Source organism: Heterodontus francisci, unplaced genomic scaffold (genome assembly GCF_036365525.1).
Source record: "Heterodontus francisci isolate sHetFra1 unplaced genomic scaffold, sHetFra1.hap1 HAP1_SCAFFOLD_556, whole genome shotgun sequence".
Lineage (NCBI taxonomy): Eukaryota > Metazoa > Chordata > Chondrichthyes > Heterodontiformes > Heterodontidae > Heterodontus > Heterodontus francisci.
This window is the reverse complement of record NW_027142286.1, coordinates 376,389-393,097: the sequence shown is the minus strand read 5'-3', so window position 1 is coordinate 393,097 and position 16,709 is coordinate 376,389. Positions and strand designations below refer to the sequence as shown.

The following is a 16,709-nucleotide window of genomic DNA, read 5'->3' as shown; positions in this document are numbered from 1 at the left end:
ACTCAGAGCAGGCGAACGGTCTCTCCCCAGTGAGAACACTCTTTTGTGTCAGCAGGAAGGATGACTGATTGATTCTCTTCCCACACACTGAGCAGGTGAACGGTCTCGCCACAGTGTGAACTCACTGGTGTATCAGCAGGGAGTTTGACAGAGTTACTGGTTTCCCACACTCTGAGCATCTGTGCCGTCTGTCCACAGCGTTATCTCACTGGTGTATCAGCAGGTCGGATGACTGAGAGAATCTCTTCCCACACTCAGAGCAGTTTGACGGTCTCTCGTCCAGTGTGCACTCGCTGGTGTATCAGCAGGTAGGAAGACTGAGTGAATCTCTTCCCACACTGTGAGCAGGTGAACGGTCACTCCCCAGTGTCAAGTAACTGTTGTATCAGCAGGTCGGATGACTGAGAGAATTTCTTCCAACACTCAGAGCAGTTTGATGGTTTCTCCCCAGTGTGAAGTCGCTGTTTCATCAGCAGGCAGAATGACTGAGTGATTCTCTTCTCACACGCTGAGCAGGTGAACGGTTTCTCCCCAGTGTGAAGTCGCTGTTGTATCAGCAGGCAGGATGACTGAGTGATTCTCTTCTCACACGCTGAGCAGGTGAACGGTCTCTCCCAAGTGTGAACTCGCTGGTGTATCAGCAAGTAGGATGACTGATTGAATCTCTTCCCACTCTCTGTGCAGGTGAGCGGTCTCTCCCCAGTGTGAACTCAAAAGTGTATCAACAGGTAGGATGGCAGAGTAAATCTCTTCCCACACTCTGAGAAGGTGAACGGTCTCTCCCCAGTGTGAACTCACTGCTATAAAAGCAGGTAGGATGACCGAGTGAATCTCTTCACACGCTCAGAGAAGGTGAGCCGTCTCTCTCCAGTGCCAACACACTGGTGTATCAGCAGGTAGGATGAATGCGTGAATCATTTCCCACACTCTGAGCAGGTGAGCGGTCTCTGCCCAGTATGAATCCACCGGTGTATCAGCAGGTTGGATGACTGAGTGAATCTCTTCCCACTCTCTGTGCATGTGAACGGTCTCTCCCCAGTCTGAATTCGCTGGTGTATCAGCAGGTAGGATGACAGAGAGAATCACTTCCCACATTCTGCGCAGGTGAACGGTCTCTCCCCAGTGTGAACTTGCTGGTGTATCAGCAGGTTGGATGACAGAGTAACTGCCTTCCCACACTCAACAGGTGAGCCGACTCACCCCAGCGTTAATTCACTCTTGTATCAACAGGCAGGATGACTGAGAGAATCTCTTCCCACTTTCAGAGCTTTTTAACGGTCTTGCCCCAGTGTGAACTCACTGGAGTATCAGCAGGGAGGATGACAGAGTGAATCCCTTCCCACACTCTGAGCAGGTGATAGGTCTCTCCCCAGTGTGAACTCGCTGGTGTATCAACAGTTAGGATGACTGAGTCAATCTCTTCCCACTCTCTGTGCTAGTCAACGGTCTCTCCCCAGTGTGAACTCGCTGATGTATCAGCAGGCAGGATGACTGATTGGTTCTCTTCCCACACTCTGAGCAGGTGATAGGTCTCTCCCCAGTGTGAACTCGCTGGTGTATCAACAGTTAGGATGACTGAGTCAATCTCTTACCACTCTCTCTGCTGGTCAACGGTCTCTCCCCAGTGTGAACTCGCTGTTGTTTCAGCAGGTAGGATGAAAGATTGGTTCTCTTCCCACACACTGAGCAGGTGAACGGTCTCGCCCCAGTGTAAACTCGCTGGTGTATCAGCAGGGAGGATGACTGAGTGGATCTCTTCCCACACTCTGAGCAGGTGAAGGGTCTCTCCTCAGTGTGAACTCGCTGTTGCAGCAGCAGGCAGGAAGACTGAGAAGATTCTCTTCCCACACTCTGAGCAGATGAACGGTCTCTCCCCAGTGCAAACTCGCTTGTGTATCAGCAGGTAGGATGACAGATTTACTGTCTTCCCACACTCAACAGGTGAGCAGTCTCACCCCAGCGTTAACTCACAGGTGTATCAGCAGGTAGGATGACTTGAGAATCTATTCCAACACTCTGAGCAGTTTGAAGGTCTCTCACCAGTGTGAACTCGCTGGTGTATCAGCAGGTAGGATGACTGCGTCAATCTCTTACCACTCACTGTGCTGGTCAATGGTCCCTCCCCAGTCTGAACTCGCTGTTGTATCAGCAGGGAGGATGATAGAGTGAATCTCTTGCCACACTCTGAGCAGGTGAAGGGCGTCTCCCCAGTGTGAACCCACTGGTGTATCAACAGTTAGGATGACTGAGTCAATCTCTTACCACTCTCTCTGCTGGTCAACGGTCTCTCCCCAGTGTGAACTCGCTGTTGTTTCAGCAGGCAGGATGACTGATTGGTTCTCTTACCACACACTGAGCAGGTGAACGGTCTCTCCCCAGTGTGAACTCGCTGGTGTTTCAGCAGGTAGGATGACTGAGTGAATCTCTACCCACACTCTGAGCAGTTTGACGGTTTCTGCCCCGTGTGAAGTCGCTGTTGTATCAGCAGGCACGATGACTGAGTGATTCTCTTTCCACACACTGAGCAGTTGAGCGGTCTCTACCCAGTGTGAACTCACTAGTGTATCAGCAGGTCGGATGACAGAGTTACAGTCTTCCCACATTCTGAGCTGATGAACGGTCTCTCCCCAGTTTGAACTCACTGGTGTATCAGCAGGTAAGATGACTGACAGAAGCTCTTCCCATACTCTGAGCAGGTGAACGGTCTCTCCCCAGTGTGAACTCACTATTGTATCAGCAGGCAGGAGACTGAGTGAATCTCTTCCCACACTCAGAGCAGTTTGACGGTCTCTCCCCAGTATCAACTCACTGGTGTATCAAAAGATAGGATGACTGATTCAATCTGTTCCCACACTCTGTGCAGTTTGACGGTTTCTCCCCAGTGTGAAGTCGCTGTTGTATCAGCAGGCAGGATGACTGAGTGATTCTCTTCCCACACGCTGAGCAGGTGAACGGTCTCTCTAAGTGTGGACTCGCTGGTGTATCAGCAAGTAGGATGACTGAGTGAATCTCTTCCCACACTGTGAGCAGGTGAACGGTCACTCCCCAGGGTCAAGTAACTGGTGTATCAGCAGGTCGGATGACTGAGAGAATCTCTTCCCACACTCAGAGCAGTTTGACGGTATCTCCCCAGTGTGGACTCGCTGGTGTATCAGCAAGTAGGATGGCTGATTGAATCTCTTCCCACTCTCTGTGCAGGTGAGCGGTCTCTCCCCAGTGTGAACTCAAAAGTGTATCGACAGGTAGGATGACAGAGTAAATCTCATCCCACACTCTGAGCAGGTGAACGATCTCTCCCCACTGTGAACTCACTGGTATATCAGCAGGTAGGATGACCGAGTGAATCTCTTCACACGCTCAGAGAAGGTGAGCCGTCTCTCCCCAGTGCCAACACACTGGTGTCTCAGCAGGTAGGATGACAAGGTGAATCTCTTCCCACACTCTGAGCAGGTGAATGGCCCCTCCCCAGTGTGAACTCACTGGTGTATCAGCAGGTAGGTTGAATGCGTGAATCATTTCCCACACTCTGAGCAGGTGAGCGGTCTCTCCCCAGTATGAATTCACCAGTGTATCAGCAGGTTGAATGACTGAGTGAATCTCTTCCCACATTCTGCGCAGGTGAACGGTCTCTCCCCAGCGTTAACTCGCTGGTGTATCAGCAGGTTGGATGACAGAGTTACTGCCTGCCCACACTCAACATGTGAGCCGTCTCACCCCAGCGTTAATTCACTCTTGTATCAGCAGGTAGGATGACTGAGAGAATCTCTTCCCACTTTCAGAGCAGTTTGACCGTCTCTCCCCAGTGTGAACTCACTGGTGTATCAGCAGGGAGGATGATAGAGTGAATCTCTTCCCACACTCTGAGCAGGTGAAGGGTGTCTCCCCAGTGTGAACTCGCTGGTGTATCAACAGTTAAGATGACTGAGTCAATCTCTTACCACTCTCTCTGCTGGTTAACGGTCTCTCCCCAGTGTGAACTCGCTGTTGTTTCAGCAGGTAGGATGAAAGATTGGTTCTCTTCCCACACACTGAGCAGGTGAACGGTCTCGCCCCAGTGTAAACTCGCTGGTGTATCAGCAGGGAGGATGACTGAGTGGATCTCTTCCCACACTCTGAGCAGGTGAAGGGTCTCTCCTCAGTGTGAACTCGCTGTTGCATCAGCAGGCAGGAAGACTGAGAAGATTCTCTTCCCACACTCTGAGCAGGTGAACGGTCTCTTCCCAGTGCAAACTCGCTTGTGTATCAGCAGGCAGGATGACAGATTTACTGTCTTCCCACACTCAACAGGTGAGTGGTCTCACCCCAGCGTTAACTCACAGGTGTATCAGCAGGTAGGATGACTGAGAGAATCTATTTCAACACTCTGAGCAGTTTGAAGGTCTCTCACCAGTGTGAACTCGCTGGTGTATCAGCAGGTAGGATGACTGCGTCAATCTCTTACCACTCACTGTGCTGGTCAACGGTCCCTCCCCAGTCTGAACTCGCTGTTGTATCAGCAGGGAGGATGATAGAGTGAATCTCTTCCCACACTCTGAGCAGGTGAAGGGTGTCTCCCCAGTGTGAACCCACTGGTGTATCAACAGTTAGGATGACTGAGTCAATCTCTTACCACTCTCTCTGCTGGTCAACGGTCTCTCTCCAGTGTGAACTCGCTGTTGTTTCAGCAGGCAGGATGACTGATTGGTTCTCTTACCACACACTGAGCAGGTGAACGGTCTCTCCCCAGTGTGAACTCGCTGGTGTATCAGTAGGTAGGATGACTGAGTGAATCTCTTCCCACACTCTGAGCAGTTTGACGGTTTCTGCCCAGTGTGAAGTCGCTGTTGTATCAGCAGGCACGATGACTGAGGGATTCTCTTTCCACACACTGAGCAGTTGAGCGGTCTCTACCCAGTGTGAACTCACTAGTGTATCAGCAGGTCGGATGACAGAGTTACAGTCTTCCCACATTCTGAGCTGGTGAACGGTCTCTCCCCAGTTTGAACTCACTGGTGTATCAGCCGGTAAGATGACTGACAGAAGCTCTTCCCATACTCTGAGCAGGTGAACGGTCTCTCCCCAGTGTGAACTCACTATTGTATCAGCAGGCAGGAGACTGAGTGAATCTCTTCCACGCACTTCACAGGCGAACGGTCTCTCCCCACTTTCAACTCACTGGTGTATCAGCAGTTGGGAAGACTGAGTTACTTTCATTCCAATCTCTGAGCAGGTGAGCCGTCTCTTCCCAGTGTGAATTCACTGGTGTATCAGCAGGTAGGAAGACTGAGTGAATCTCCTCCGACACAGTGAGCAAGAGAACGTTCTCCCGCAGTGTGATCTCACTGATGTATCAGCAGGTAGGATGACAGAGTGAATCTCTTCCCACACTGTGAGCAGGTGAACGGCCTCTCCCCAGTGTCAAGTAACTGGTGCATCAGCAGGTCGGATGACTGAGAGAATCTCTTCCCACAGTCAGAGCAGTTTGACGGTCTCTCTTCCATTGTGCACTCTCTGCTGTATCAGCAGGTCGGATGACTGAGAGAATCTCTTCCCACAGTCAGAGCAGTTTGACGGTTTCTCATCCATTGTGCACTCTCTGCTGTATCAGCAGGTCGGATGACTGAGAGAATCTCTTCCCACACTCAGAGCAGTTTGACGGTTTCTCATCCATTGTGCACTCTGTGCTGTATCAGCAGGTCGGATGACTGAGAGAATCTCTTCCCACACTCAGAGCAGTTTGACGGTTTCTCATCCATTGTGCACTCTGTGCTGTATCGGCAGGTCGGATGACTGAGAGAATCTCTTCCCACAGTCAGAGCAGTTTGACGGTCTCTCATCCATTGTGCACTCTCTGCTGTATCAGCAGGTCGGATGACTGAGAGAATCTCTTCCCACACTCAGAGCAGTTTGACGGTTTCTCATCCATTGTGCACTCTGTGCTGTATCTGCAGGTCGGATGACTGAGAGAATCTCTTCCCACAGTCAGAGCAGTTTGACGGTCTCTCATCCATTGTGCACTCTGTGCTGTATCAGCAGGTCGGATGACTGAGAGAATCTCTTCCCACACTCAGATCAGTTTGACGGTTTCTCCCCAGTGTGAAGTCGCTGTTGTGTCAGCAGGCAGGATGACTGAGTGATTCTCTTCCCACACGCTGAGCAGGTGAACGGTCACTCCCAAGTGTGGACTCGCTGGTGTATCAGCAAGTAGGATGGCTGATTGAATCTCTTCCCACTCTCTGTGCAGGTGAGCGGTCTCTCCCCAGTGTGAACTCAAAAGAGTATCGACATGTAGGATGACAGAGTAAATCTATTCCCACACTCTGAGCAGGTGAACGGTCTCTCCCCACTGTGAACTCACTGGTATATCAGAAGGTAGGATGACCGAGTGAATCTCTTCACACGCTCAGAGAAGGTGAGCCGTCTCTCCCCAGTGCCAACACACTGGTGTCTCAGCAGGTAGGATGACAAGGTGAATCTCTTCCCACACTCTGAGCAGGTGAATGGCCTCTCCCCAGTGTGAACTCACTGGTGTATCAGCAGGTAGGTTGAATGCGTGAATCATTTCCCACACTCTGAGCAGGTGAGCGGTCTCTCCCCAGTATGAATTCACCAGTGTATCAGCAGGTTGAATGACTGAGTGAATCTCTTCCCACATTCTGCGCAGGTGAACGGTCTCTCCCCAGCGTTAACTCGCTGGTGTATCAGCAGGTTGGATGACAGAGTTACTGCCTGCCCACACTCAACAGGTGAGCCGTCTCACCCCAGCGTTAATTCACTCTTGTATCAGCAGGTAGGATGACTGAGAGAATCTCTTCCCACTTTCAGAGCAGTTTGACGGTCTCTCCCCAGTGTGAACTCACTGTTGTATCAGCAGGGAGGATGGTAGAGTGAATCTCTTCCCACACTCTGAGCAGGTGAAGGGTGTCTCCCCAGTGTGAACTCGCTGGTGTATCAACAGTTAGGATGACTGAGTCAATCTCTTACCACTCTCTCTGCTGGTCAACGGTCTCTCCCCAGTGTGAACTCGCTGTTGTTTCAGCAGGTAGGATGACTGATTGGTTCTCTTACCACACACTGAGCAGGTGAACGGTCTCTACCCAGTGTGAACTCACTAGTGTATCAGCAGGTAGGATGACAGAGTTACAGTCTTCCCACATTCTGAGCTACTGAACGGCCTCTCCCCAGTTTGAACTCACTGGTGTATCAGCAGGTAAGATGACTGACAGAAGCTCTTCCCATACTCTGAGCAGGTGAACGGTCTCTCCCCAGTGTGAACTCACTATTGTATCAGCAGGCAGGAGACTGAGTGAATCTCTTCCACGCACTTCGCAGGCGAACGGTCTCTCCCCAGTGTCACGTAACTGGTGCATCAGCAGGTCGGATGACTGAGAGAATCTCTTCCCACACTCAGAGCAGTTTGACGGTTTCTCCCCAGTGTGAAGTCGCTGTTGTATCAGCAAGTAGGATGACTGATTGACTCTCTTCCCATTCTCTGTGCAGGTGAGCGGTCTCTCCCCAGTGTGAACTCAAAAGTGTATCGACAGGTAGGATGACAGAGTAAATCTCTTCCCACACTCTGAGAAGGTGAACGGTCTCTCCCCACTGTGAACTCACTGGTGTCTCAGCAGGTAGGATGACAAGGTGAATCTCTTCCCACATTCTGAGCAGGTGAATGGCCTCTCCCCAGTGTGAACTCACTGGTGTATCAGCAGGTAGTTGAATGCGTGAATCATTTCCCACACTCTGAGCAGGTGAGCGGTCTCTCCCCAGTATGAATTCACCAGTGTATCAGCAGGTTGGATGACTGAGTGAATCTCTTCCCACATTCTGCGCAGGTGAACGGTCTCTCACCAGAGTTAACTCGCTGGTGCATCAGCAGGGTGGATGACAGAGTTACTGCCTTCCCACACTCAACAGGTGAGCCGTCTCACCCCAGCGTTAATTCACTCTTGTATCAGCAGGTAGGATGATTGAGAGAAACTCTTCCCACTTTCAGAGCATTTTGACGGTCTCTCCCCAGTGTGAACTCACTGGTGTATCAACAGTTAGGATGACTGAGTCAATCTCTTACCACTCTCTCTGCTGGTCAACGGTCTCTCCCCAGTGTGAACTCACTATTGTATCAGCAGGCAGGAGACTGAGTGAATCTCTTCCACGCACTTCGCAGGCGAACGGTCTCTCCCCAGTGTCAAGTAACTGGTGCATCAGCAGGTCGGATGACTGAGAGAATCTCTTCCCACACTCAGAGCAGTTTGACGGTTTCTCCCCAGTGTGAAGTCGCTGTTGTATCAGCAAGTAGAATGACTGATTGAATCTCTTCCCACTCTCTGTGCAGGTGAGCGGTCTCTCCCCAGTGTGAACTCACTGCTGTATCAACAGTTAGGATGACTGAGTCAATCTCTGACCACTCTCTATGCTGGTCAACGGTCTCTCCCCAGTGTGAACTCGCTGTTGTATCAGCAGGTAGGATGACTGATTGGTTCTCTTCCCACACACTGAGCGGGTGAACGGTCTCGCCCCAGTGTGAACTCGCTGGTGTATCAGCAGGTAGGATGACTGAGAGAATCTCTTTCAACACTCCGAGCAGTTTGAAGGTCTTTCACCAGTGTGAACTCGCTGGTGTATCAGCAGGTAGGATGACTGAGTCAATCTCTTACCACTCGCTGTGCTGGTCAACGGTCCCTCCCCAGTCTGAACTCGCTGTTGTATCAGCAGGCAGGATGACTGAGTGATTCTCTTTCCACACACTGGGCAGGTGAGTGGTCTCTACCCAGTGTGAACACCCTGGTGTACCAGCAGGTAGGATGACAGAGTGAAGCTCTTCCCATATTCTGATCTGGTGAACGGTCTCTCCCCAGTGTGAAATCTCTGGTGTATCAGCAGGCAGGATGACTGAGTGAATCTCTTCCACACTCTGAACAGTTGAACTGTCTCTCCCCAGCGTTAACTCACTGGTGTATCAGCAGGCAGGATGACTGAGTGAATCTCTTCCACACTCTGAACAGTTGAGCTGTCTCTCCTCAGCGTTAACTCGCTGGTGTATCAGCAGGTAGGATGACTGTGTGAATCTCTTCCAACGGTCTGAGCTGTATGACGGTCTCTCCCCAGTGTGAACTCACTGATGTATCAGCAGGTAGGATGACTGAGTGAATCTCTTCCACGCACTTCGCAGGCGAACGGTCTCTCCCCACTTTCAACTCACTGGTGTATCAGCAGTTTGGATGACTGAGTTACTTTCATTCCAATCTCTGAGCAGGTGAGCCGTCTCTTCCCAGTGTGAATTCACTGGTTTATCAGCAGGTAGGAAGTCTGAGTGAATCTCTTCCGACACAGTGAGCAAGAGAACATTCTCCCGCAGTGTGATCTCACTGATGTATCAGCAGGTAGGATGACAGAGTGAATCTCTTCCCACACTGTGAGCAGGTGAACGGTCTCTCCCCAGTGTCAAGTAACTGGTGCATCAGCAGGTCGGATGACTGAGAGAATCTCTTCCCACACTCAGAGCAGTTTGACGGTTTCTCCCCAGTGTGAAGTCGCTGTTGTATCAGCAGGCAGGATGACTGAGTGATTCTCTTCCCACACGCTGAGCAGGTGAACGGTCTCTCCCAAGTGTGGACTCGCTGGTGTATCAGCAAGTAGGATGGCTGATTGAATCTCTTCCCACTCTCTGTGCAGGTGAGCGGTCTCTCCCCAGTGTGAACTCAAAAGTGTATCGACAGGTAGGATGACAGAGTAAATCTCTTCCCACACTCTGAGCAGGTGAACGGTCTCTCCCCACTGTGAACTCACTGGTATATCAGAAGGTAGGATGACCGAGTGAATCTCTTCACACGCTCAGAGAAGGTGAGCCGTCTCTCCCCAGTGCCAACGCACTGGTGTCTCAGCAGGTAGGATGACTAGGTGAATCTTTTCCCACACTCTGAGCAGGTGAATGGCCTCTCCCCAGTGTGAACTCACTGGTGTATCAGCAGGTAGGTTGAATGCGTGAATCATTTCCCACACTCTGAGCAGGTGAGCGGTCTCTCCCCAGTATGAATTCACCAGTGTATCAGCAGGTTGGATGACTGAGTGAATCTCTTCCTACATTCTGCGCAGGTGAACGGTCTCTCCCAGCGTTAACTCGCTGGTGTATCAGCAGGTTGGATGACAGAGTTACTGCCTGCCCACACTCAACAGGTGAGCCGTCTCACCCCAGCGTTAATTCACTCTTGTATCAGCAGGTAGGATGACTGAGAGAATCTCTTCCCACTTTCAGAGCAGTTTGACCGTCTCTCCCCAGTGTGAACTCACTGGTGTATCAGCAGGGAGGATGATAGAGTGAATCTCTTCCCACACTCTGAGCAGGTGAAGGGTGTCTCCCCAGTGTGAACTCGCTGGTGTATCAACAGTTAAGATGACTGAGTCAATCTCTTACCACTCTCTCTGCTGGTTAACGGTCTCTCCCCAGTGTGAACTCGCTGTTGTTTCAGCAGGTAGGATGAAAGATTGGTTCTCTTCCCACACACTGAGCAGGTGAACGGTCTCGCCCCAGTGTAAACTCGCTGGTGTATCAGCAGGGAGGATGACTGAGTGGATCTCTTCCCACACTCTGAGCAGGTGAAGGGTCTCTCCTCAGTGTGAACTCGCTGTTGCATCAGCAGGCAGGAAGACTGAGAAGATTCTCTTCCCACACTCTGAGCAGGTGAACGGTCTCTTCCCAGTGCAAACTCGCTTGTGTATCAGCAGGTAGGATGACAGATTTACTGTCTTCCCACACTCAACAGGTGAGCAGTCTCACCCCAGCGTTAACTCACAGGTGTATCAGCAGGTAGGATGACTGAGAAAATCTATTCCAACACTCTGAGCAGTTTGAAGGTCTCTCACCAGTGTGAACTCGCTGGTGTATCAGAAGGTAGGATGACTGAGTCAATCTCTGACCACTCACTGTGCTGGTCAACGGTCCCTCCCCAGTCTGAACTCGCTGTTGTATCAGCAGGGAGGATGATAGAGTGAATCTCTTGCCACACTCTGAGCAGGTGAAGGGTGTCTCCCGAGTGTGAACCCACTGGTGTATCAACAGTTAGGATGACTGAGTCAATCTCTTACCACTCTCTCTGCTGGTCAACGGTCTCTCCCCAGTGTGAACTCGCTGTTGTTTCAGCAGGTAGGATGACTGATTGGTTCTCTTACCACACACTGAGCAGGTGAACGGTCTCTCCCCAGTGTGAACTCGCTGGTGTATCAGCAGGTAGGATGACTGAGTGAATCTCTTCCCACACTCTGAGCAGTTTGACGGTTTCTGCCCAGTGTGAAGTCGCTGTTGTATCAGCAGGCACGATGACTGAGTGATTCTCTTTCCACACACTGAGCAGTTGAGCGGTCTCTACCCAGTGTGAACTCACTAGTGTATCAGCAGGTAGGATGACAGAGTTGCAGTCTTCCCACATTCTGAGCTGGTGAACGGTCTCTCCCCAGTTTGAATTCACTGGTGTATCAGCAGGTAAGATGAATGACAGAGCTCTTCCAATACTCTGTGCAGGTGAGCGGTCTCTCCCCAGTGTGAACTCAAAAGAGTATCGACAGGTAGGATGACAGAGTAAATCTCTTCCCACACTCTGAGCAGGTGAGCGGTCTCTCCCCACTGTGAACTCACTGGTATATCAGAAGGTAGGATGACCGGGTGAATCTCTTCACACGCTCAGAGAAGGTGAGCAGTCTCTCCCCAGTGCCAACACACTGGTGTCTCAGCAGGAAGGATGACAAGTTGAATCTCTTCCCACACTCTGAGCAGGTGAATGGCCTCTCCCCAGTGTGAACTCACTGGTGTATCAGCAGGTAGGTTGAATGCGTGAATCATTTCCCACACTCTGAGCAGGTGAGCGGTCTCTCCCCAGTATGAATTCACCAGTGTATCAGCAGGTTGGATGACTGAGTGAATCTCTTCCCACATTCTGCGCAGGTGAACGGTCTCTCCCCAGCGTTAACTCGCTGGTGTATCAGAAGGTTGGATGACAGAGTTACTGCCTTCCCACACTCAACAGGTGAGCCGTCTCACCCCAGCGTTAATTCACTCTTGTATCAGCAGGTGGGATGACTGAGAGAATCTCTTCCCACTTTCAGAGCAGTTTGACGGTCTCTCCCCAGTGTGAACTCGCTGGTGTATCAACAGTTAGGATGACTGAGTCAATCTCTTACCACTCTCTCTGCTGGTCAACGGTCTCTCCCCAGTGTGAACTCGCTGTTGTTTCAGCAGGTAGGATGAAAGATTGGTTCTCTTCCCACACACTGAGCAGGTGAACGGTCTCGCCCCAGTGTAAACTCGCTGGTGTATCAGCAGGGAGGATGACTGAGTGGATCTCTTCCCACACTCTGAGCAGGTGAAGGGTCTCTCCTCAGTGTGAACTCGCTGTTGCAGCAGCAGGCAGGAAGACTGAGAAGATTCTCTTCCCACACTCTGAGCAGGTGAACGGTCTCTCCCCAGTGCAAACTCGCTTGTGTATCAGCAGGTAGGATGACAGATTTACTGTCTTCCCACACTCAACAGGTGAGCAGTCTCACCCCAGCGTTAACTCACAGGTGTATCAGCAGGTAGGATGACTTGAGAATCTATTCCAACACTCTGAGCAGTTTGAAGGTCTCTCAGCAGTGTGAACTCGCTGGTGTATCAGCAGGTAGGATGACTGCGTCAATCTCTTACCACTCACTGTGCTGGTCAACGGTCCCTCCCCAGTCTGAACCCGCTGTTGTATCAGCAGGGAGGATGATAGAGTGAATCTCTTGCCACACTCTGAGCAGGTGAAGGGCGTCTCCCCAGTGTGAACCCACTGGTGTATCAACAGTTAGGATGACTGAGTCAATCTCTTACCACTCTCTCTGCTGGTCAACGGTCTCTCCCCAGTGTGAACTCGCTGTTGTTTCAGCAGGCAGGATGACTGATTGGTTCTCTTACCACACACTGAGCAGGTGAACGGTCTCTCCCCAGTGTGAACTCGCTGGTGTTTCAGCAGGTAGGATGACTGAGTGAATCTCTACCCACACTCTGAGCAGTTTGACGGTTTCTGCCCCGTGTGAAGTCGCTGTTGTATCAGCAGGCACGATGACTGAGTGATTCTCTTTCCACACACTGAGCAGTTGAGCGGTCTCTACCCAGTGTGAACTCACTAGTGTATCAGCAGGTCGGATGACAGAGTTACAGTCTTCCCACATTCTGAGCTGATGAACGGTCTCTCCCCAGTTTGAACTCACTGGTGTATCAGCAGGTAAGATGACTGACAGAAGCTCTTCCCATACTCTGAGCAGGTGAACGGTCTCTCCCCAGTGTGAACTCACTATTGTATCAGCAGGCAGGAGACTGAGTGAATCTCTTCCACGCACTTCACAGGCGAACGGTCTCTCCCCACTTTCAACTCACTGGTGTATCAGCAGTTTGGATGACTGAGTTACTTTCATTCCAATCTCTGAGCAGGTGAGCCGTCTCTTCCCAGTGTGAACTCACTGGTATATCAGAAGGTAGGATGACCGAGTGAATCTCTTCACACGCTCAGAGAAGGTGAGCCGTCTCTCCCCAGTGCCAACACACTGGTGTCTCAGCAGGTAGGATGACAAGGTGAATCTCTTCCCACACACTGAGCAGGTGAATGGCCCCTCCCCAGTGTGAACTCACTGGTGTATCAGCAGGTAGGTTGAATGCGTGAATCATTTCCCACACTCTGAGCAGGTGAGCGGTCTCTCCCCAGTATGAATTCACCAGTGTATCAGCAGGTTGGATGACTGAGTGAATCTCTTCCCACATTCTGCGCAGGTGAACGGTCTCTCCCCAGCGTTAACTCGCTGGTGTATCAGCAGGTTGGATGACAGAGTTACTGCCTGCCCACACTCAACAGGTGAGCCGTCTCACCCCCGCGTTAATTCACTCTTGTATCAGCAGGTAGGATGACTGAGAGAATCTCTTCCCACTTTCAGAGCAGTTTGACGGTCTCTCCCCAGTGTGAACTCACTGGTGTATCAGCAGGGAGGATGGTAGAGTGAATCTCTTCCCACACTCTGAGCAGGTGAAGGGTGTCTCCCCAGTGTGAACTCGCTGGTGTATCAACAGTTAGGATGACTGAGTCAATCTCTTACCACTCTCTCTGCTGGTCAACGGTCTCTCCCCAATGTGAACTCGCTGTTGTTTCAGCAGGTAGGATGAAAGATTGGTTCTCTTCCCACACACTGAGCAGGTGAACGGTCTCGCCCCAGTGTAAACTCGCTGGTGTATCAGCAGGGAGGATGACTGAGTGGATCTCTTCCCACACTCTGAGCAGGTGAAGGGTCTCTCCTCAGTGTGAACTCGCTGTTGCATCAGCAGGCAGGAAGACTGAGAAGATTCTCTTCCCACACTCTGAGCAGGTGAACGGTCTCTTCCCAGTGCAAACTCGCTTGTGTATCAGCAGGCAGGATGACAGATTTACTGTCTTCCCACACTCAACAGGTGAGCAGTCTCACCCCAGCGTTAACTCACAGGTGTATCAGCAGGTAGGATGACTGAGAGAATCTATTCCAACACTCTGAGCAGTTTGAAGGTCTCTCACCAGTGTGAACTCGCTGGTGTATCAGCAGGTAGGATGACTGAGTCAATCTCTTACCACTCTCTCTGCTGGTCAACGGTCTCTCTCCAGTGTGAACTCGCTGTTGTTTCAGCAGGCAGGATGACTGATTGGTTCTCTTACCACACACTGAGCAGGTGAACGGTCTCTCCCCAGTGTGAACTCGCTGGTGTATCAGCAGGTAGGATGACTGAGTGAATCTCTTCCCACACTCTGAGCAGTTTGACGCTTTCTGCCCAGTGTGAAGTCGCTGTTGTATCAGCAGGCACGATGACTGAGGGATTCTCTTTCCACACACTGAGCAGTTGAGCGGTCTCTCCCCAGTGTGAACTCACTAGTGTATCAGCAGGTCGGATGACAGAATTACAGTCTTCCCACATTCTGAGCTGGTGAACGGTCTCTCCCCAGTTTGAACTCACTGGTGTATCAGCAGGTAAGATGACTGACAGAAGCTCTTCCCATACTCTGAGCAGGTGAACGGTCTCTCCCCAGTGTGAACTCACTATTGTATCAGCAGGCAGGAGACTGAGTGAATCTCTTCCACGCACTTCACAGGCGAACGGTCTCTCCCCACTTTCAACACACTGGTGTATCAGCAGTTGGGATGACTGAGTTACTTTCATTCCAATCTCTGAGCAGGTGAGCCGTCTCTTCCCAGTGTGAATTCACTGGTGTATCAGCAGGTAGGAAGACTGAGTGAATCTCCTCCGACACAGTGAGCAAGAGAACGTTCTCCCGCAGTGTGATCTCACTGATGTATCAGCAGGTAGGATGACAGAGTGAATCTCTTCCCACACTGTGAGCAGGTGAACGGCCTCTCCCCAGTGTCACGTAACTGGTGCATCAGCAGGTCGGATGACTGAGAGAATCTCTTTCCACAGTCAGAGCAGTTTGATGGTCTCTCATCCATTGTGCACTCTCTGCTGTATCAGCAGGTCGGATGACTGAGAGAATCTCTTCCCACAGTCAGAGCAGTTTGACGGTTTCTCATCCATTGTGCACTCTGTGCTGTATCAGCAGGTCGGATGACTGAGAGAATCTCTTCCCACACTCAGAGCAGTTTGACGGTTTCTCATCCATTGTGCACTCTGTGCTGTATCGGCAGGTCGGATGACTGAGAGAATCTCTTCCCACAGTCAGAGCAGTTTGACGGTCTCTCATCCATTGTGCACTCTCTGCTGTATCAGCAGGTCGGATGACTGAGAGAATCTCTTCCCACACTCAGAGCAGTTTGACGGTTTCTCATCCATTGTGCACTCTGTGCTGTATCTGCAGGTCGGATGACTGAGAGAATCTCTTCCCACAGTCAGAGCACTTTGACGGTCTCTCATACATTGCGCACTCTGTGCTGTATCAGCAGGTCGGATGACTGAGAGAATCTCTTCCCACACTCAGATCAGTTTGACGGTTTCTCCCCAGTGTGAAGTCGCTGTTGTATCAGCAGGCAGGATGACTGAGTGATTCTCTTCCCACACGCTGAGCAGGTGAACGGTCTCTCCCAAGTGTGGACTCGCTGGTGTATCAGCAAGTAGGATGGCTGATTGAATCTCTTCCCACTCTCTGTGCAGGTGAGCGGTCTCTCCCCAGTGTGAACTCAAAAGAGTATCGACAGGTAGGATGACAGAGTAAATCTCTTCCCACACTCTGAGCAGGTGAACGGTCTCTCCCCACTGTGAACTCACTGGTATATCAGAAGGTAGGATGACCGAGTGAATCTCTTCACACGCTCAGAGAAGGTGAGCCGTCTCTCCCCAGTGCCAACACACTGGTGTCTCAGCAGGTAGGATGACAGGTGAATCTCTTCCCACACTCTGAGCAGGTGAATGGCCTCTCCCCAGTGTGAACTCACTGGTGTATCAGCAGGTAGGTTGAATGCGTGAATCATTTCCCACACTCTGAGCAGGTGAGCGGTCTCTCCCCAGTATGAATTCACCAGTGTATCAGCAGGTTGAATGACTGAGTGAATCTCTTCCCACATTCTGCGCAGGTGAACGGTCTCTCCACAGCGTTAACTCGCTGGTGTATCAGCAGGTTGGATGACAGAGTTACTGCCTGCCCACACTCAACAGGTGAGCCGTCTCACCCCAGCGTTAATTCACTCTTGTATCAGCAGGTAGGATGACTGAGAGAATCTCTTCCCACTTTCAGAGCAGTTTGACGGTCTCT

General features: G+C 51.2%; 3 protein-coding genes and 4 pseudogenes across 3 annotated transcripts; all 7 read right to left on the bottom strand.

The window, feature by feature from the left end:
- Positions 1–254: 254 nt before the first annotated feature.
- LOC137366930 (zinc finger protein 271-like) lies at positions 255–2,603 on the bottom strand (annotated as a pseudogene).
- A 202-nt stretch (positions 2,604–2,805) lies between these two features.
- LOC137366929 (zinc finger protein 3-like) lies at positions 2,806–4,158 on the bottom strand. The gene is made up of 3 exons (XM_068028484.1): positions 3,939–4,158; positions 3,313–3,475; positions 2,806–2,971 (listed from the first exon to the last, which is right to left on the bottom strand). Exons 1-3 carry the CDS (start codon positions 4,156–4,158, stop codon positions 2,806–2,808), a joined length of 549 nt encoding a protein of 182 aa, XP_067884585.1.
- Positions 4,159–5,318: 1,160 nt separating this feature from the next.
- On the bottom strand, positions 5,319–5,905 carry LOC137366928 (zinc finger protein 239-like; annotated as a pseudogene).
- A 428-nt stretch (positions 5,906–6,333) lies between these two features.
- LOC137366927 (zinc finger protein 3-like) lies at positions 6,334–7,712 on the bottom strand (annotated as a pseudogene).
- Positions 7,713–7,756: 44 nt separating this feature from the next.
- On the bottom strand, positions 7,757–9,327 carry LOC137366926 (zinc finger protein 239-like). The gene is made up of 5 exons (XM_068028483.1): positions 9,266–9,327; positions 8,773–8,893; positions 8,385–8,547; positions 8,140–8,306; positions 7,757–7,888 (listed from the first exon to the last, which is right to left on the bottom strand). The coding sequence occupies exons 1-5, from the start codon at positions 9,325–9,327 to the stop codon at positions 7,757–7,759; spliced, it is 645 nt and encodes a 214-aa protein (XP_067884584.1).
- Positions 9,328–9,344: 17 nt separating this feature from the next.
- On the bottom strand, positions 9,345–14,299 carry LOC137366925 (zinc finger protein 208-like; annotated as a pseudogene).
- Positions 14,300–14,454: 155 nt separating this feature from the next.
- Positions 14,455–15,166, bottom strand: LOC137366924 (zinc finger protein 239-like). The gene is made up of 2 exons (XM_068028482.1): positions 15,092–15,166; positions 14,455–14,793 (listed from the first exon to the last, which is right to left on the bottom strand). Exons 1-2 carry the CDS (start codon positions 15,164–15,166, stop codon positions 14,455–14,457), a joined length of 414 nt encoding a protein of 137 aa, XP_067884583.1.
- Between the last annotated feature and the right edge of the window lie 1,543 nt (positions 15,167–16,709).

Coding starts and splice junctions, on each gene's coding strand:
- LOC137366929 (XM_068028484.1), bottom strand. CDS start 4,158: ATGCAACAGCGAGTTCACACTGAGGAGAGACCCTTCACCTGCTCAGAG. Junction 3,476..3,938: donor GTTAACCAGCAGAGAGAGTG/GTAAGAGATTGA, acceptor TACACCAGTGAG/TTCACACTGGGGAGGGGCCA. Junction 2,972..3,312: donor TCCTACCTGCTGATATACCA/GTGAGTTCACAG, acceptor TACACCAGCGAG/TCCACACTTAGAGAGACCGT.
- LOC137366926 (XM_068028483.1), bottom strand. CDS start 9,327: ATGTTCTCTTGCTCACTGTGTCGGAAGAGATTCACTCAGACTTCCTAC. Junction 8,894..9,265: donor TCCTACCTGCTGATAAACCA/GTGAATTCACAC, acceptor TCAACTGTTCAG/AGTGTGGAAGAGATTCACTC. Junction 8,548..8,772: donor CTCTGTCATCCTACCTGCTG/GTACACCAGGGT, acceptor GAGTGTTGAAAG/AGATTCTCTCAGTCATCCTA.
- LOC137366924 (XM_068028482.1), bottom strand. CDS start 15,166: ATGAAAGTAACTCAGTCATCCCAACTGCTGATACACCAGTGTGTTGAA. Junction 14,794..15,091: donor AGAGACCGTTCGCCTGTGAA/GTGCGTGGAAGA, acceptor CTGATACAACAG/CGACTTCACACTGGGCAGAA.